Below are 16,685 nucleotides of genomic sequence, written 5' to 3' on the forward strand. Positions count from 1 at the left end.
TTTAAGAATGATGAGGGCAATGAATGTACAAATGTGCTTTACACAATTGATGTATGTATGGATTATAAGAGTTGTATGAGCCCCTAATAAAACGATTTTAAAAATCTTGTCTAAGGTTTATAAAAAGGAAATCAAATAACTGGGGTCAGAGTTCAACTTTCCCATACTCAGAAAATCAAACTCACGGCCATGAAATCAGTTCGGACTGGACGGTAACTGTTTACACAGCAGATTCTTTCATCTGTCTGATGGCTTGACACACTTATCAACCCAAAGCTTCGATTGCCTTGAGTGGCCACCCCTCCTCAGCTCTATCTTCACATTACTTTTTTGAAAGCACATAATGTCCCACCGTACACAATTCCTCTACAAAGAAACAAAGAACTAAACTCACCTGAACACAAGCGGCTTCGTTCTTACATTCACGAAAATCTATGGACGTTAGCAAGGGATCGTTTTTCTCACAACTCTCTTGGCTGATGAGCGTGTCCGCATAATTGGGCTGAGGGAAGATAACGTGGCTCTTCCCAGAGTCTGCCGTGAGGACCTCGTGGGAATAGGTGTGCAGAAAAGCCTGTACCCCATCAATTCCCACAAAGTGCGATGGGGGCACTCCTGCCAGCTCGCTTCCTGTAGCCTGAAACAGCCGCGCCTTGTGCCAGCGCCACAGTCTGAGCGCCATTAGCACAATGACAAAGGCCAGGAAGACGCAGGAGACTGCAGCCACAGCCACCACCAGGTACAGCGTGAGGCCAGAGTCCTCTGGATTGGCAGGAGATTCAAGAGTGCTCAAATCGGCCAAGACGGCAGGGATGCTGTCAGCTACGGCTATGGTGAGCGTGACGGTGGCCGAGAGAGGAGGCTGACCGTGGTCCTGGACTGCTACCACGAGGCTCTGTTTCAGCGCGTCTCTGTCCTGCAGGGCCCGCGCTGTGCGCACTTCGCCCGTGTGCACGCCCACCGCGAAGAGCCCTGGCTCGCTGGCTTTGAGCAGGCGGTAGGACAGCCAAGCGTTCTGGCCGGAGTCTCTGTCCACCGCCACCACCTTGGTGACCAGGTAGCCTGGTTCTGCAGAGCGAGGTGCTAGTTCTACACCAGTAGAGCCATCGGTGGGAAAAGCGGGATACAGGATCTTGGGGGCATTGTCGTTCTGGTCCAGTACGAACAGGCTCAGTGAAACATTGCTGCTGAGTGGCGGGTCCCCGCTGTCGCTGGCAGTCACCTGTAGCTGCAAGTCTCTTATCTGCTCATAGTCCAAGGATTGGAGCGAGTAAATAACGCCAGTGTCGGCGTTGATGGAGATGTAGGAGGAGATCGGCGCCCCCTGGATGGTGTCTTCAGTCAGCGAGTAAGTGACCCGGGCGTTCTCTTCGCTGTCCGGGTCCTGTGCAGTTACAGAGAAGACAGAGGCACCCCTGGGGTTGTTTTCTGGGATGTAGGCCAAATAAGAAGGTTGAGGGAACGTAGGTGGGTTGTCGTTGGTGTCTGCCACGTGCAAGGCGATGAAAAGTTCAGTAGACAGAGCTGGGGTTCCGAGGTCCGAGGCCATCACCGAGATGTTGTACATGGAGACTTTTTCTCGATCCAAATATGTCCATGTCACCAATCTGTAATAATTATCTATGGATTTTTCCAACTTAAAAGGCAGACTGTCAGGTGCATGACAGATCACTTGACCATTCTTTCCTGAGTCCCGGTCATGCACATTCAAGAAGGCAATCACTGCCCCAGGAGGAGAACTTTCCAAGACAGGGCTAAATAGAGATGTGACCATCACTTCTGGCTTGTTGTCATTCACATCCTCCACAGAAACCAGCACTTTGGTCCTCCCCAGAAGGGCCCCCACATCTTCAGCTTGAATTTCCATTTCATAAAAAGCACATTCTTCATAGTCCAGACTTTTTGCTGTTGTTAGTTCCCCAGTATTCTCATTAAGATGGAATAACAGATATTGTTTTTCATTGACTTTTCGAAACTTATATTTTATTTTCCCATTAGCTCCCTCATCTGGGTCGGTAGCTCTTACAGTTAGTAGCCGGGTGCCTTGGGGCACGTCCTCTGGGACTTTCACTTGGTAAACCGGTTGAGCAAAAACCGGGGCATTGTCATTTGTATCCAACACCGTCACGTGGATGCGCACAGTGCTGGAGCGACGAGGGTCGCCGCCATCTGAGGCAGTGAGGACCAGATGGTGAGCAGCCTCTTTCTCACGGTCCAGAGCGCGCTCTAGCACCAGTTCAGGGCTTATCGTTCCATCGTCTCCAGTTTGCACGTCCAAGGAGAAGTGGCGATTGGGGCTGAGCTGGTAGCTCTGGAGGGAGTTGGCGCCCACGTCCGGATCCACAGCTTCTGGGAGTGGGTAACGTGTTCCAGACGCAGCGATTTCGTTAATTTTTACTTCCAGATTTTCAGCCTGGAATTTCGGGGCATTGTCGTTGATATCAGTTATTTCTATTTCTATTCCAAAAAGTTTTCCTCTATCCTCAACCAGGATGTTAATATTGACAAGGCAGCGCGCGCTCTGAGCGCAGAGCTCCTCGCGGTCTATCCTGCCGGCTGTGACCAAGCCGCCGCCTAGCGGGCTCAGAGCAAAGAGCTGGGTCCTACCTCTGGAGACGATGCGGACCCCGCGCTCCGCCAGCTCTGGTGAATTGAGTCCTAAGTCCTTGGAGATGTTGCCCACGACATAGCCTTTGTCTGTCTCTTCCGGCACGGAGTAGCGGATCTGCCCGGCCCCGGTTTCCCACAGCGTCCCCAGGAAAACGCACAGCAGGATCAGCTCGCTGCGTTCTCCCCAATCACTCAGGGCGGCCATTTTTCTTTCGCTACGGAATTCTCTCAGAACCTGCACTAGGCATTCAGTGTCTTGCTTACCTTTTTTACTGTCGCTGTGAAACGAAAAGCCAGAGTGCTCCAAAGTTCGGGGGTGAATTTCGCTGTATTCCAAGAGTTGCTCTGTGGGATTTGCGCGTCTTTGTGAACTGGGAGCCCCAATACATCCGGAGGATGCTCTGATTACATTTCTCTCCAAGTAGGTGAACAGCGGCGCTTAGAGTCCGAATTTGTTACTACACCCATTTAGCTATGTAATACTTTATGTGGTTACTGTACTGAGAAACTGCTACTTGCTTTTTATTAGATGCTTTGTTTTGTATTTATTTCATTTCCCCCTAAAGTAATATTTCGGAAGTAATTTCAAAGGAGTATAAGATGAAGTGAGAGGAAAGTATTAAATATTATTAAACGACCAGATTTACGGGTTAGCATGATATTAAATTACTCATGTTCTTGGAAGACAGCTGTCCCTTTCAAGTTTATAAATTATGATATGTTATTTCTTTCTTATGTGGTTTAAATCTTGTTATAGATATTTCCAATATCTACAAATTTGTCAAATTAGAATTGCTGTTGTCACTGGAAATGGATATGTAACACGACTTAAATAGATTTGTCAGAGATGGTTGAATCATACGTTTTTTAGTTGGTTTCAATTAATTCATTATTTGAGGAGGCTTCGCGAAGAGTCATTGCTTTCTAATTTCATTACTAAAAAATTAATATTTAAAATTATTTTTGTGATTATGCAACACAGCAAAAAGCTTTCAAACCTTAAGTGTCACTGGAGATTATATTGTCCTGCTATTTATATAAATTATGTTCCTAAATGAAAATGAAAAAACATCTAAAAAGAACAAACTAATATGCATTTTAAAGCAAATCTTCATCCCATTTACCATCAGTGATAAATGATTAAATTTTAAGGAGCTTTAATGACCTTCTCAAAGTAGGCAAATAGTCTAAAGCTAATTATACCTCACCTAGTACTTTGATCTAAGAATCACAAAAACATAAGGAACACATAATTATCACTAAGAAGTGAAAGAGTAAGGGCCACCACAAGGTATTTCCTTAGATAGTTTGTAAAGTTATTAACTGACTCAGGTCCTAAGGGAAAACTAACAAAAGGTTGATACAATGCAAGTCACCTTCGCATGCACACAAAAAAAGGTAGGCTTGCCTAAATTCTTGAAGAGTTTCAGGTTCTCTTTCTCCTCCAGAAATAGTAGAGATAGTTGCATAATAGAAGATCTCTAACTACATTTGTAGGTCTTCAAATTAGACAGTTTCACAATAATACATTAGGAACATGGATGGAGAGAGCAACAGAGGCAAAAGCATTATCTTTTCTTTGAGGGAGGAGTCCATTCCCTACAGTTCAATCCTGAAAATAAAATCTGTTGAATCAAATAGAACATGCTTCTGAACTTTTGGTGAGCTCACCCTAGATCTCCTGCTAGGTAAAGTGCCCACATACACACTTGCACAGCACATTGGATACTCTTTTTGGAAGGGGTCAATGGACACAACAGCCTAGTGTAAGAGATCGTATTTTAAGAGTGTTTTTAAACAAAAAAGGAAATAAAACGCAAGAACTAGACAAGCAAAATGGTATGGAAATTACAACAGTTAAACCTGTGAATAGAAATAGCTCGTCTAAATTCTTTTGCTTTGAAGTTTACTTAAACAATTGCCTACTATTTTATTTATGTATGTAGAAGAATGAAAACTATTCGTTAGATATTAATTGATAAAGAAATCGTATTAGGTAAAATTTCCCTTTCATCACTTAATTGCTCCTACTTCACCTCCCACCCCTTGAAGAGTGGAATGAGCGATGGTAACTTCTTAAGACATTAAATTAAAAATGGCACAATTCCAAGTGAATAGGGATAATGAAAAGTAGTTTATGCCTTAAGGAAACTCACCGGTTGGGAAGTCGGCTCATGGGGGTTATAGAGTGGAAATAAAGCTCCAGATGAATCCGCACAGAGTATGTCTTGCCCTGAATTCAATTGCTCGCTGCTTTTTAGGAAGTTAAATTCGGTCTTTCCCGTCTGTGCAACACACAGATTGTAGGAATAGGGCAAAGTTCCCCCGCTGTAGTTTGGGAGAACCCCAGGCTCAGCCTTCGAACAGAGACCAGGCTGAAAACAGCCCCAGGTGGTGGGACTGGAGGAGCGACTCAAGCGCAAGGCAATGGCCAGAATGACCGCAAGAAGGAAGAGCACAGAGATCAAGGTCAAAGCCAACACCAAGTAGAACTGCAGCTCTGCCTGGGAGTCAGAGGGCTCTGAGAGATTGCTGAGGTCCGGCAGCGCCTCCTGCAGGCTGTCTGCGAAGACCAGGTGCAGTGTGGCTGTGGCTGACAGAGGTGGCTGTCCTCCATCTCGCACAGCGACCAGTAGGCGCTGGCGGGATGCATCTCTTTCACCCAGCGCTCTAGCCGTGCGCACCTCGCCTGTGCGAAATCCCACGCTGAAGAGCCCGGGCTCGCTGGCCTGCAGCACGTGGTAGGACAGCCAGGCATTGTGTCCTGAGTCTGCGTCCACCGCCACCACCTTGGTGACCAGATAGCCAGGCTGCGCTGAGCGCGGCACCATGTCAAAGAGAGCAGAACCATCAGGTTCCAGCGCGGGGTACAGCACCCTGGGCGTGTTGTCATTGCGGTCGCCCACCAGCACGCTCAGGCTGACATTGGCGCTGAGCGCGGGCGAGCCCTGGTCACGCGCCTGCAGCGTCAGCTGGAAGGCGCGCAGCTGCTCGTGGTCGAAGGCGCGCTGCGCGAATACAACCCCGCTGTGCGCGCCCACGGACACGTAGGACGACAGTGCCCGCGGGTCCAGGTCGCTGGCCACGATGGAGTAGGAGACTTGGCCATTGGCTCCCAGATCTGGATCGGAGGCGCTGACTTTGTAGATTGAGGAGCCTGGAGGGTTATTCTCAGTCACATGCACAGTGTATGAGGCCTGATGGAACACAGGAGCGTTGTCATTGACGTCGCCTATATGCAAAGGGACACTTATGCTGGTGGAGAGCGGTGGCTTCCCTCTGTCCGTAGCTGTTACAGTGACGTTGTACTCCGGGGTCTGCTCTCGATCTAAAACTCCATCGGTCACCAATTTGTAAGTGTGTCTTGAGGAAGTAAGTAGTTTAAAAGGAACATCACCTTCTAATTTACAAATAACCTCTCCGTTGTCTCCAGAATCCTTGTCACGAACTTTGAGCAAAGCAATATCTGTTCCCAGCTCGGTGTTCTCCATAATTAAGTCCGGTAGAGACTGGAATATCACTTCTGGGACGTTGTCGTTTTCATCTAGTACTTGAATCTCGACAGTACATTGCGAAATCAATCCTCCTCCATCCCTTGCTTCCAACACTATGGAATAGTCTTTGACTTCTTCAAAATCTAAGGTATTTCGAATCGTAATTACCCCGGTACTTGAATCCACCTCAAACTGAGTGACGTGGTCTGCTTCCCTGAAAGAGAAAGCTATCTCTGCATTGCTGCCCTCATCCTCATCTGTGGCCATCACCCGAAGCACGGCAGTGCCCGGGGACACGTCTTCCCGAAGGCCCACCCTGTACACGTCTTGGCTGAACACTGGGGGGTTATCGTTGGCGTCAGTCACCAGGACCTGGATCTGTGCAGTGCTGCTTAGGGCTGGGTCCCCTCCGTCCAAGGCAGTCAAGGTCAGGTGGTAGGATTTCTGCTCTTCCCGATCTAAGGGTGTCTTCAGGACCAGCTCAGGATATTTACTTCCATCTATTTTCTCTGTATTCACGAGTGAGAAATGGTCGTTGGGGCTGAGCTGATAATTCTGTAGAGAGTTGGTACCAATATCTGCATCACGGGCAGATCCTAAGAAAAATCGTGCGCCAGGCTTTGTGGATTCGCTTATCTGCAGCTCAAAGGCATTTTGCGTGAATGTTGGCGTGTGGTCATTGATATCCTCGATCTCCACGCTCACGTGATAAAAGTTCAACGGGTGTTCAGCAACAACCTCAAATTCCAGGGCGCAGGCGGGCTTCTTCCCGCAGAAGCGCTCCCTGTCCAGCCTGCCGCTCACAAGCAGCTCTCCGCTCTCGGCGCTCACAGTGAAGTAAGGCTTCTCCGAGCTGACCCGCAGTTTTCGGGTCGGTAACTCGTGGACGCCCAGCCGCAGGTCCTTGGCCAGGTTCCCCACCACCGAGCCCTGGGGCATTTCCTCGGGAATCGTGTAGCGGATGGGCTCGGAGAGCGCCAGGCCCCACAAAGACAGCAGCAAGGGAAAGAGCGCTCGCCGCCGCGCAGCCCGGCCCCGCTCCCCGGCGCCGCCGCGGCCCATCCCTCCGCTCCCTCAGTTTGCTCACCAGCCCGGAGACCTCCGTCCGTATTGCAGGCGTCTGGTGCTCCGATGGGCGTTTAGTCCCAAGAGTCAGCGTCCGGAATCCTCCTTTTCCAGAGGAAGAAGTGGTGAAATGCCCACGCTAGCGAGTCTGAGATAGGGTTGTCCTGAAAAGGGCGCTGCGGCTGCGCAAGAAGACGGGGGACTGAGATCGCTCCACTTTGGCCAACAGCGGCGCCCAGAGTTCGCGCTCGAGAACTGCAGCATCTGCTGCTTTAGTTTAACCTGATACAGATCATTAAAACATTGTCCCTAGCTGAACACACGTGGTTTATACGTCTTTATAGTTACCATTTAAACCAGACTCTCTCTTACATATTTCTCTATTTCAACTTCCATGTCATTTGCACCAACTACTGTATGTTGATAGAACCATTCTGTTGCTCAAACACACGCTAGGTATATAAAGCAAATTCGTGTAGCACAGATTTTGCCACAAGTGACCTGGGTCTAGTAATGTTGAATACTTATATTAGGCAGGTGTTTGATTCATTTAGCCATGTTTTCTTTTTCTTTAAATTGTTACTCGTTTTTCTATGTACTTTCGTGCTGATTGACTGCAATTTTTTTTCAGAGTACCAATAATGCTGAATGTTATGCTGTAAACAAAATGTACAGTTTTATACTAATCTATAACATATTTTTATTGAAAAATAAGTTGAATGATCTATTTGAAATAATCCTACCCGATTTTCCTGGGTTAAAAGTAAAGGAAAAGATGTAGTTCAAAGATTGATTAGCCGGTGAGATCTCTCTCCTACCTGTGTACAATAGCAATACTCCAACTTTCAAAGTTTTCAGTGAATAAGGGTTAGTCATGCCACATAAAGTGACCTTTTGTGTGGTCTATTGCCAGAGGCACTGGTCCATGGGAGAAACCTAGTCCATGGACAGTTTATTTGCAATATAGCTCGGATTTTAGTAATGATTTCTCTTTTTTTACTAAACTCATTTTAAAACATTTCATAAATGTTGACCTGAAAGTTTGAATTTTTTTCAATGACCAGAGCCACTTTCCTCACGAAGTATGAATATCTTCTTCACAAAACTCTGCAGTGCTAGGATTTGAATGTATGAAATGGTCGTTTCATGAAGTCTGTATTCCTGATCCCCCTCTTGAGATGCCCACATACACACTTCAGGTTGGAATTCTGTGTTAGAATATGTAACCCTTAATTTCACGAATACCACTTACAACACTTGGAATGATGGTATTTTAATGTTATGCTTTATGTGATGTCATATTTTAATTTTTTGTGAAGTTTGACACGTGCATTTAATCTTTTAGAGGCCAATCTAACTCTCCCCTTAGGACTTCAATTTTAACAGATGTTGTGCTTAAAATAAGTTAGAAACCAACCAAGGTTTTCAGGGCCACCAAAGGGTGATAGGTAAAAGAAGCAACACACAGGGGAAAATGCATCAGATTTGGAATCTAAAGAGAATCCTGAGAACAAGGCTGACCATGAAGAGGCCCAACAACTCATTATCCGGTCTCATTTGTGAAATACATGCGTTTGGAAAACCAAGTAGAAAAAAGGCGAAGATTGACAAATGACATTGACAAACTTGTCCATAGGCTTTTGAGAAACAAATGAGACTAAAGCCTATGTTCCCTTTTTAAGTCTCACCACTAAAACAAACCACTTAACTTGTTTTACCTATTTAGTGACCCTCATCTTTAAAATACTTGTCCTACAAAGCAATAAGAATATTTCACAAAAGAGGAGGAGGCTCCATGAAGTTCATGAAAAAGTTCCAATATCTTTTATTTCTTTTTCCATGGACTTTTGGAAGCTCCCCCCGCCCCCCCCCAATAACACTATGTTGGACTAGAAAAATAAATGAAGTTTGAACTCACCTGAGTATTTGCGGCTTCATCCTTACTTTCCTGAAAATCTATGGCTGTTAACAAGGGATCGCTTTTCTCACAGCTCTCCTGGCTGATGAGCGTGTCCGCGTAGTTGGGCTGCGGGAAGATCAGGTGGCTCCTCCGGGAGTCTGCGGTGAGTGAGACCTCATGGGAATAGGTCTGCAGGAAAGCCTGAACTCCATCCACCCCCACAAAGTGCGAGGCTGACACACCCGCCAGTGGGCCACCTGAAGCTTGGAGCAGACGCTTAGAGTGCCACTTCCTCAGCCTGAGTGCTAGCAGCACGATGACAAAGGCCAGGAACACACAGGATACAGCGGCCACGGCCACCACCAGGTAGAGCGTGAGGCCAGAATCATCTGGGTCAATGGGAGACGCTAAATTACTCAGGTCGGCCAGGACATCAGGAATGCTGTCGGCTACCGCCACAGTGAGGGTGACAGTGGCTGAGAGAGTGGGCTCGCCATGGTCTTGGACTATGACTACCAGGCTCTGCTTGAGGGAGTCTCTGTCCAGTATTGCCCGTGCTGTGCGCACCTCGCCAGTGTTCACGCCCACCACAAAGAGCCCTGGCTCGCTGGCCTTGAGCAGGCGGTAGGACAACCAAGCGTTCTGTCCGGAGTCGCGATCCACCGCCACCACCTTGGTCACCAGGTATCCGGGTTCTGCTGAGCGAGGAGCCAGCTCCATGCCCGTGGAACCGTCAGTGGGGATGGCGGGGTACAGGATCTCAGGCGCATTGTCGTTCTTGTCCAGAATGAACAGGTGTATCGATACGTTGCTGCTGAGTGGTGGGTCCCCACTGTCACGTGCTGTCACTCTAAGTTCCAAGTTTTGCAAGTGCTCATAGTCAAAGGATTGCAGGGCATACAAGACGCCAGTGTCAGAGTTAATAGAGACATAGGAGGACACAGGCGCTCCCTGTAAGGTATCCTCAGCCAAGGAGTAAGTAACTTGGGCATTCTTGTCGCTGTCAGGATCTTGGGCGGTCACGGAGAAGACGGAAGCTCCTCGAGGGTTGTTTTCCGAGATGAAGACTGAATAGGAGGCGTAGGAGAAGGTGGGTGGGTTGTCGTTTGTGTCTGTCACCAGTATAGAGATGTGAGTTTCGGTGGACAGGAGAGGCGTTCCACCATCTGTGGCTTTCACTGTGATGTTATATGCTGAGAGTCTCTCCCGGTCCAGGTGTTTCGCTGTCACCAATCTATAATAATTGTCGATTGACCTTTCTAATTTAAAAGGCAGATTTTCTGAAATGGTGCAGGTCACCTGGCCATTTTTCCCGGAATCTCGGTCTTGTAGGTAGAAAAGAGCGATTACTGTACCAGGAAGCGTGTCTTCAGGGACGGAACTGCTTACCGACGTTACCGTCACTTCCGGAACGTTGTCATTCACATCTAAAAGTGTGATCAGAACTTTGGTCCTCGTCAGTCTACCCGGGCCATCCTGAGCCTGAACTTCCATTTCATAGAACTCAGATTCCTCATAATCAAGGCCTTGTAAAGTTGATAATTCTCCCGTAAGGGAGTTCAGTTGGAATACTTGTAGACTTTTTTTAGTTATTTTCCAAAAAGAATATGTCACTTCTCCATTGATCCCGTCATCGAGGTCTATAGCTTTTACGGTGAGCAATGTTGTGCCCACGGGCACATTCTCAGGCACAGTCACTTGGTACTGGAGCAGAGCGAAGACTGGCGAGTGGTCGTTCACGTCCACCACTGTCACTTGGATGCAGGAGGTGCCGGATCTGAGTGGGTTGCCTCCGTCAGAGGCCGTGAGGAGGAGATGGTGAACCGCCTCTTCCTCCCGGTCCAGCGCCCTTTCCAGCACCAATTCCGGGTACTTGGTTCCATCGTCCCCAGTTTGCACGTCCAGGGAGAAGTGACGGTTGGGGCTGAGCTGGTAGCTTTGCAGGGAGTTTGCACCCACATCAGGATCTCTCGCCTCTTTCAACGGAAAGCGCACCCCAGGAGCAGTGTTCTCCATGATTTTTACGTTCATCTCTTCGGACAGGAATCTCGGAGCGTTGTCATTAACATCCATTATTTCCACTTCAATCGGGTGGAGATTCATTTTATCTCCCATCAGAATGTTGAAGTTCACCAGGCACCGCGCGCTCTGGGCGCAGAGCTCCTCGCGGTCGATCCTGCCCGCAGTGACCAGGCTGCCGCTCCGCGGGCTCAGAGCGAAAAGCTGCGACTTACCTCTGGAGACGATGCGGACTCCGCGCTCCGCCAGCTCTCGGGGTTCCAGTCCCAGGTCTTGGGCGATGTTCCCCACAAAGGAGCCTTTGTCTGTCTCCTCGGACACGGAGTAGCGTATTTGTCCTGCTCGGACTTCCCAGAAGGACCCCAGAAGAATGGCGATACGGAGGAATCCTCTGGAGTCTCCGCCCCTCGGCCGAGCTGCCATAGCTGCCCTGCCGCTCTTGCCCGAGCTGTGTCCGAATGTGTTCCTGGAGGCCGAGGGTCCGCATACACCCCTCCGTTGCCGGAAGGCGAGCCCGAGCCTCGCAGGAAGCGGAGGCCTTACGCCGATGCAGAGGATTTGTCTGTGGAGTCTCTGTGCTGTTTATAAAAGCTCCGTGGTTCAGACTGATCCCTCGCACTATTTTTCCTGGTTGGTGAACAGCGGCGCTCAGAGTCCTTACTAAGTAACTACACCACACTGAAGCAAAATATATGGATTTTCCCAAAAGATGGTTTCGTCCTTCAAAATTTCCCTTTAGTAAAATTTCTTCACTCCAGATCTCTCTGATAGGCGCTTTTACATTCAGTTTTGAAACTGTGAATTAATACAATTGTGTTTATGGATGAGTGTTTGATAATCCCAGATTATTAATTTTTAACCTTTACTTTCAGTGCCGGTTTGAAATGATTCTTGGACACTGCCTCCCACTTTACTGCAAAAGCAGGAAAACCAGACATTGCAGTTAAAAAGGCAAAGTCTGTAGAACGTAAGCACATGGCAACAAAAATTTACCTTGCGGTAGAACACATTTCAATCAGTTCATAGTACTATTGAACCCATACCACGTGGGAGACAGCACTATGAACGACTCAGAGAGCACAGCATTTCAAGTGGGTAGAACTTTAGAGTGGGTTTGGTCCAACACTTTCACTTTAAAGGTGAGAAAATGAGAGAGAATTGTGTTATCTCTGATCATATTAAGAGTCCAAGAGTAGATAAAGTAGAATCAAGGTTGTAATTCACGTATCCAGTTTCACAGTATTGTGAGAACAGACAAGGGATTCGTTATTGGCTGTGACTTAAAGTTTGCGCTCAAGAAATGCCACTAGAGATGAAGTTAGAAGCTCATCCGCAATAGTAGCAACTCACTTTGTCACTTTGTAGGGAGGCAGAGATTAGCAAAGAGAACTTACTGGCTATGGAGTCTGGAGAAACTGGTGTCGACTCAACTGCTGCTTTCCATTAATTAAACAGTGCAAATCTTCATCCCACCGTACTCTAGAATAATTTTAAGGCAGGGCCTCTAGAAATTCTCTGAGTATGTATGCAGTTATGTCCTGAGAGGATCCTTGTGTCCTGTTTGTCATTGAGTTGATCCCAAGAATATTGTTAGATGCTGTGGAGTCAATTCTGACTCATAGTGTCCCAATGTACAAAAGAACAAGCACTATCGGGTCCTGCACCATCTTCACAACAATGTGTGCCCATTGTAGAAGCCAAGAAGCCACTGTGTTAATCCACCTCATTGAAGGTCTTCCTCTTTTTTATTATGTTACCAAGCACGATTTCCTCCCACAGGAACTGATCCCTGAAGACAACATGCCACAATGATGTGAGATGCAGCCTCACCATGCTTGCTGCTAAGGAGTATTCTGACCATATTTCTCCCAAGACAGATCTATTCATTCTTTTGGTAGTTCATAGTGCTTTTGATATGCTTTGCCAGCACCATAATTTAAATACATCTATTCTTTCCCAGTTTCCCTTATTTATCATCCACCTTTCACATACATATGAGATGATTGAAAATGTCATGGCTTGAGTAAGGTACAATTTGGGCCTCAAGTGACATCTTGGCTTTTAAACATTTTAAAGGGGTATGTTGCCACAGATTTGTCCAAGGCAACGTTCATGTGCCCTTTGATTTCTTCATTGCTCCTTCCATTGCTCCTTTTACTTGTGGATTACAGTAAAAGGAAATCCTTGAGATCCTCAGAGGCACTCACTTCCCCACTGCTGTTGATGAAATAAAATGCAGTTGCTGATGGTAACAATCAAAGTCCCTCCCATAGAGTTTCACAGTGTAAACATAATTAAGGATTTCTACTGGACCACAAGGTATTTTAATGAAATATTCCATAAATTTACTATGTAAATAGAAATACACAGTTTTAGAGGGATTATATTGTTTTGTTTTAAGTGTGTTTATTTGAGAATCCAAGCTTTAGTTACTTATTTGCATTATATTTTTTATGGGAAGTCTATTTTTAATTACTTATTTGCATTACAATTTTTATGCTAAATTTATTTACCTTCCAAGGAATGGAGTTAAGTATTCTCTTTTTCCATTGTGAATGCTTCTATAGAAGAACTATTTGTTAGAAGTTTTCCTTCCCAGTAAAGATATAAGTATTTTCCAATAATTCTTTCCAAGATTCATATATACCCACTTTGATAATGGCACTTGAACTAGAAGTTTGATCAGAAATGAGTAGTTTTCCAAATGAAAAAATTATCCAACAATTTGTTAGTTTTCTTTTTGATGTTCTGAAGCATTCAATTTTAAAATATATATTATTGGAATTTATTCATTAACCACATATGAGGGGACTTTTAAAAGTTTGTGGAATGTTTAAAATTATCTTTTAGTTCAAAAATTTTAAAAGTTTTTGAACACACACATAAGCATATATATGGAATCTTTTTTATGAAGAAATGTTTTTTAATGAAGAGAATATTTATTAAGTCTTAAATGGGACAAAGACAGGGCAATACTACAGAGACAAACCACCTGGATGAGGGAGACCACTAGAATGAGGCCATATTTGTGTCTAAAGGTTTGCTGAGATATATACCATTAAAAAGGACATGGGAAGTAAATGAAGACTGTCACATAAACATGGCTGGTGGTATATATGAAAAATTGATGCAAATAATTGCTAAAAAGCAGATATCACATAATGCCATTCATTAGCAGCTTATTTAAAGAGCATCAACTCTGTTATCTTTATGAAAATTGGATTTTATAAGGAAGATTTTTATTCGTTTTTTCAAGAAATCAGAAATATGTTCTCTTACATATACATTTCAAATTCAGACGCATAAGTGGCCAACCCACTATATGATCAGATCATAGAGACCTACAGCTCAGAGTTGGAAGCAATCTTGTCTCTAATGTAAACAATCGATTACATGTAGAATAGTCCAGGCTTCCTTAATATCAAAGCCATCAACCTTTTTTGTAGAATTCTAATAATGCAACTATTTCTTGTGAAAACAACATTGGCAATTCAAACATTTGCCCTTTTTGCCTCAGCAAGTGAGTTGTGGACTCCTGGTGGCATTATCATTTAGGAGTTGGGTGACTAGCCACGAATCCATTGGCTCCAATGTACCAGCTGCTCCGAGGAGGAAAAGGAAGCTATCTGTTCCTGTAAAGATTTACAACCTCAGAAGCCCTATCAGTGTGAGCTGACTCCATAGCATTGGGTCATTTTTAAAATTTCCTAAAGCCATAGTTAGATTCACATTTTTGGGCCTCAATGAGTAACAGTTCTAAATGACAACGTTTTTCTTCAAATATTTGAATAATAAATAACTATGTGACAGAGGAGCATTGGTGGTTCCATGGTAGAATTCTCACATTCCATGCAGGAGACCAAGGTTGATGCCCAACCAGTGCACCTTGCGTGCTGCCATCACCCTTTTGTCAGTGGAGGCTTATGTTCTGATATGATGCCACCGGTCTCAGTGGAGCTTCCATACTAAAGTAGAACAGAAAGAAAGGTATGGGGACGGAGGGAGGGGAAAAATGAGGAGCTGATACCAAGGGCTCAAGTAGAAAGAAAGTATTTTGAAAATGACAACGGCAACATATGTACTAAAGTGCTTGATACAATGGATGGATGGATGGACAGATTATGACAAGAACTGTAAGAACCCCCAATAAATTGAAAATTTTAAATGTAAAATACACAATGAAAACACTAACATTTTGGTTTTTAAAAAAGAAAGATAGGTCTGAACTCTATTTCCAAAAACCAGCCAGTGGGGGCAGGGAGGGACCCCATGTATTAGAACACTTTGATGTCCAACTGACCAGGGGACATCTAAGGGACTGGTCTATGTCTTACTCTGTTGTGAATGAGGCAAGACACACTGATATGTAACAATATATGACAGAAATATTATTTTATCCGGGTTAAAATGCTGAATTATTGGTATTATTATCTGAATATTATTGCTCCTTCTTTCCCCATATACCAGTCAGTATTGTAAATTTAGACATACTTGTTGTAGGTGGACACTACTGAGCATATTTTAAAAGTAATATCTTTTAAAAAATCCATCAAACACACTGTATGTAGAAGACACTGTAGTGAGGAAGTCACATCAGATGCTTACATTTATTATCAACTGTCTAATAATTATAATAATGGTGATGTCACTGGAAGTATATCACATGGAGCTCTGTAATGTTAGAAAACACTTGCTCTCTTTATCTTCTGTTACAGAATTTCCAATTAATGTTTTCCACATTAGAAAAGGGAAGAATTTCACAAATATCTCATCACAGAGGCAGAAAACTAAGAAATAAGATGTAAATCATCCAAAGTACAATGCGTTTGCCAACAGGTAGAAGGTAAAGAAAAAGTAGGTCATGAATTAAGTATTCTTTTACATGGAATGCGAGAAAATGAAACTTTAAGAGCGCTCTGTTGTTAAAAAGAAACCTCAGAATAGCATGATTGTTATATGAATTATAAGGTTCCCTACAAAACAAAACTAACCATCGATCAAAGATAATTAAGTATTTTTCAATGCTCAATGAACCAAATAAAATGAAAAGACCTCACCTGAATAAAAGAATCCTCCTCTTTGCAAAAAGCTGACTCTTCCTGGGTTGAAAGAGGCTCGCTTTTCCCACAACTTTCTGCACTAATGAGTGTGTCAGCATAGTTGGGCTGAGGGAAGATAATGTGGCTCTTTCCGGAGTCTGCGGTGAGGGAGACCTCATGGGAATAGGTCTGCAGGAAAGCGCGCACCCCATCCACGCCCACAGAGTGTGAGGCTTGCAGGCTGGACAAACCACCACCTGAAGCCCGGAGCAGATGCTTTGTGTGCCAGCGCCGCAGCCTGAGCACCAGCAGCATGCTGACAAAGGCCAGGAAGACACAGGAGACAGCAGCCACAGCCACCACCAGGTACAGCGTGAGGCCAGACTCATCCACGTTGGTGGGAGACTCTCGACTGCTCAGGTCAGCCAGGTCGTCAGGGATGCTGTCAGCCACAGCCACAGTGAGGGTAACAGTGGCCGAGAGAGGGGGCTGGCCATGGTCCTGGACAACCACTACAAGGCTCTGCTTCAGCGAGTCTCTGTCCAGCATGGCCCGCGC

At 45.4% G+C, this 16,685-nt stretch overlaps 2 protein-coding genes across 2 annotated transcripts; both read right to left on the reverse strand.

Moving 5' to 3' along the window:
- Nucleotides 1-7,243: 7,243 nt before the first annotated feature.
- Nucleotides 7,244-11,511, reverse strand: LOC101659246 (protocadherin gamma-A7). The gene is made up of 2 exons (XM_030888766.2): nucleotides 9,088-11,511; nucleotides 7,244-7,351 (listed from the first exon to the last, which is right to left on the reverse strand). Exons 1-2 carry the CDS (start codon nucleotides 11,509-11,511, stop codon nucleotides 7,244-7,246), a joined length of 2,532 nt encoding a protein of 843 aa, XP_030744626.2.
- Nucleotides 11,512-13,225: 1,714 nt separating this feature from the next.
- Nucleotides 13,226-16,676, reverse strand: LOC123521044 (protocadherin gamma-A10-like). Its single transcript, XM_045284730.1, has 2 exons — nucleotides 16,146-16,676; nucleotides 13,226-13,305 (listed from the first exon to the last, which is right to left on the reverse strand). The coding sequence occupies exons 1-2, from the start codon at nucleotides 16,674-16,676 to the stop codon at nucleotides 13,282-13,284; spliced, it is 555 nt and encodes a 184-aa protein (XP_045140665.1). The 3' UTR covers nucleotides 13,226-13,281.
- Between the last annotated feature and the right edge of the window lie 9 nt (nucleotides 16,677-16,685).

This window comes from Echinops telfairi, unplaced genomic scaffold, assembly GCF_000313985.2.
Source record: "Echinops telfairi isolate 266 unplaced genomic scaffold, ASM31398v2 ScPeMD7_7469;HRSCAF=8507_0, whole genome shotgun sequence".
Classification (NCBI taxonomy): Eukaryota; Metazoa; Chordata; class Mammalia; order Afrosoricida; family Tenrecidae; genus Echinops; species Echinops telfairi.

Bases quoted from the DNA above. Each gene is read 5' to 3' on its own strand.
- LOC101659246 (XM_030888766.2), bottom strand. From the start codon at position 11,511: ATGGCAGCTCGGCCGAGGGGCGGAGACTCCAGAGGATTCCTCCGTATC. The intron at 7,352-9,087 runs GTGAGTTCAAAC...CTTCTTGCGCAG, and splicing joins ATGAAGCCGCAAATACTCAG to CCGCAGCGCCCTTTTCAGGA.
- LOC123521044 (XM_045284730.1), bottom strand. From the start codon at position 16,676: ATGCTGGACAGAGACTCGCTGAAGCAGAGCCTTGTAGTGGTTGTCCAG. The intron at 13,306-16,145 runs GTGAGGTCTTTT...TTTCATCAACAG, and splicing joins AGGAGGATTCTTTTATTCAG to CAGTGGGGAAGTGAGTGCCT.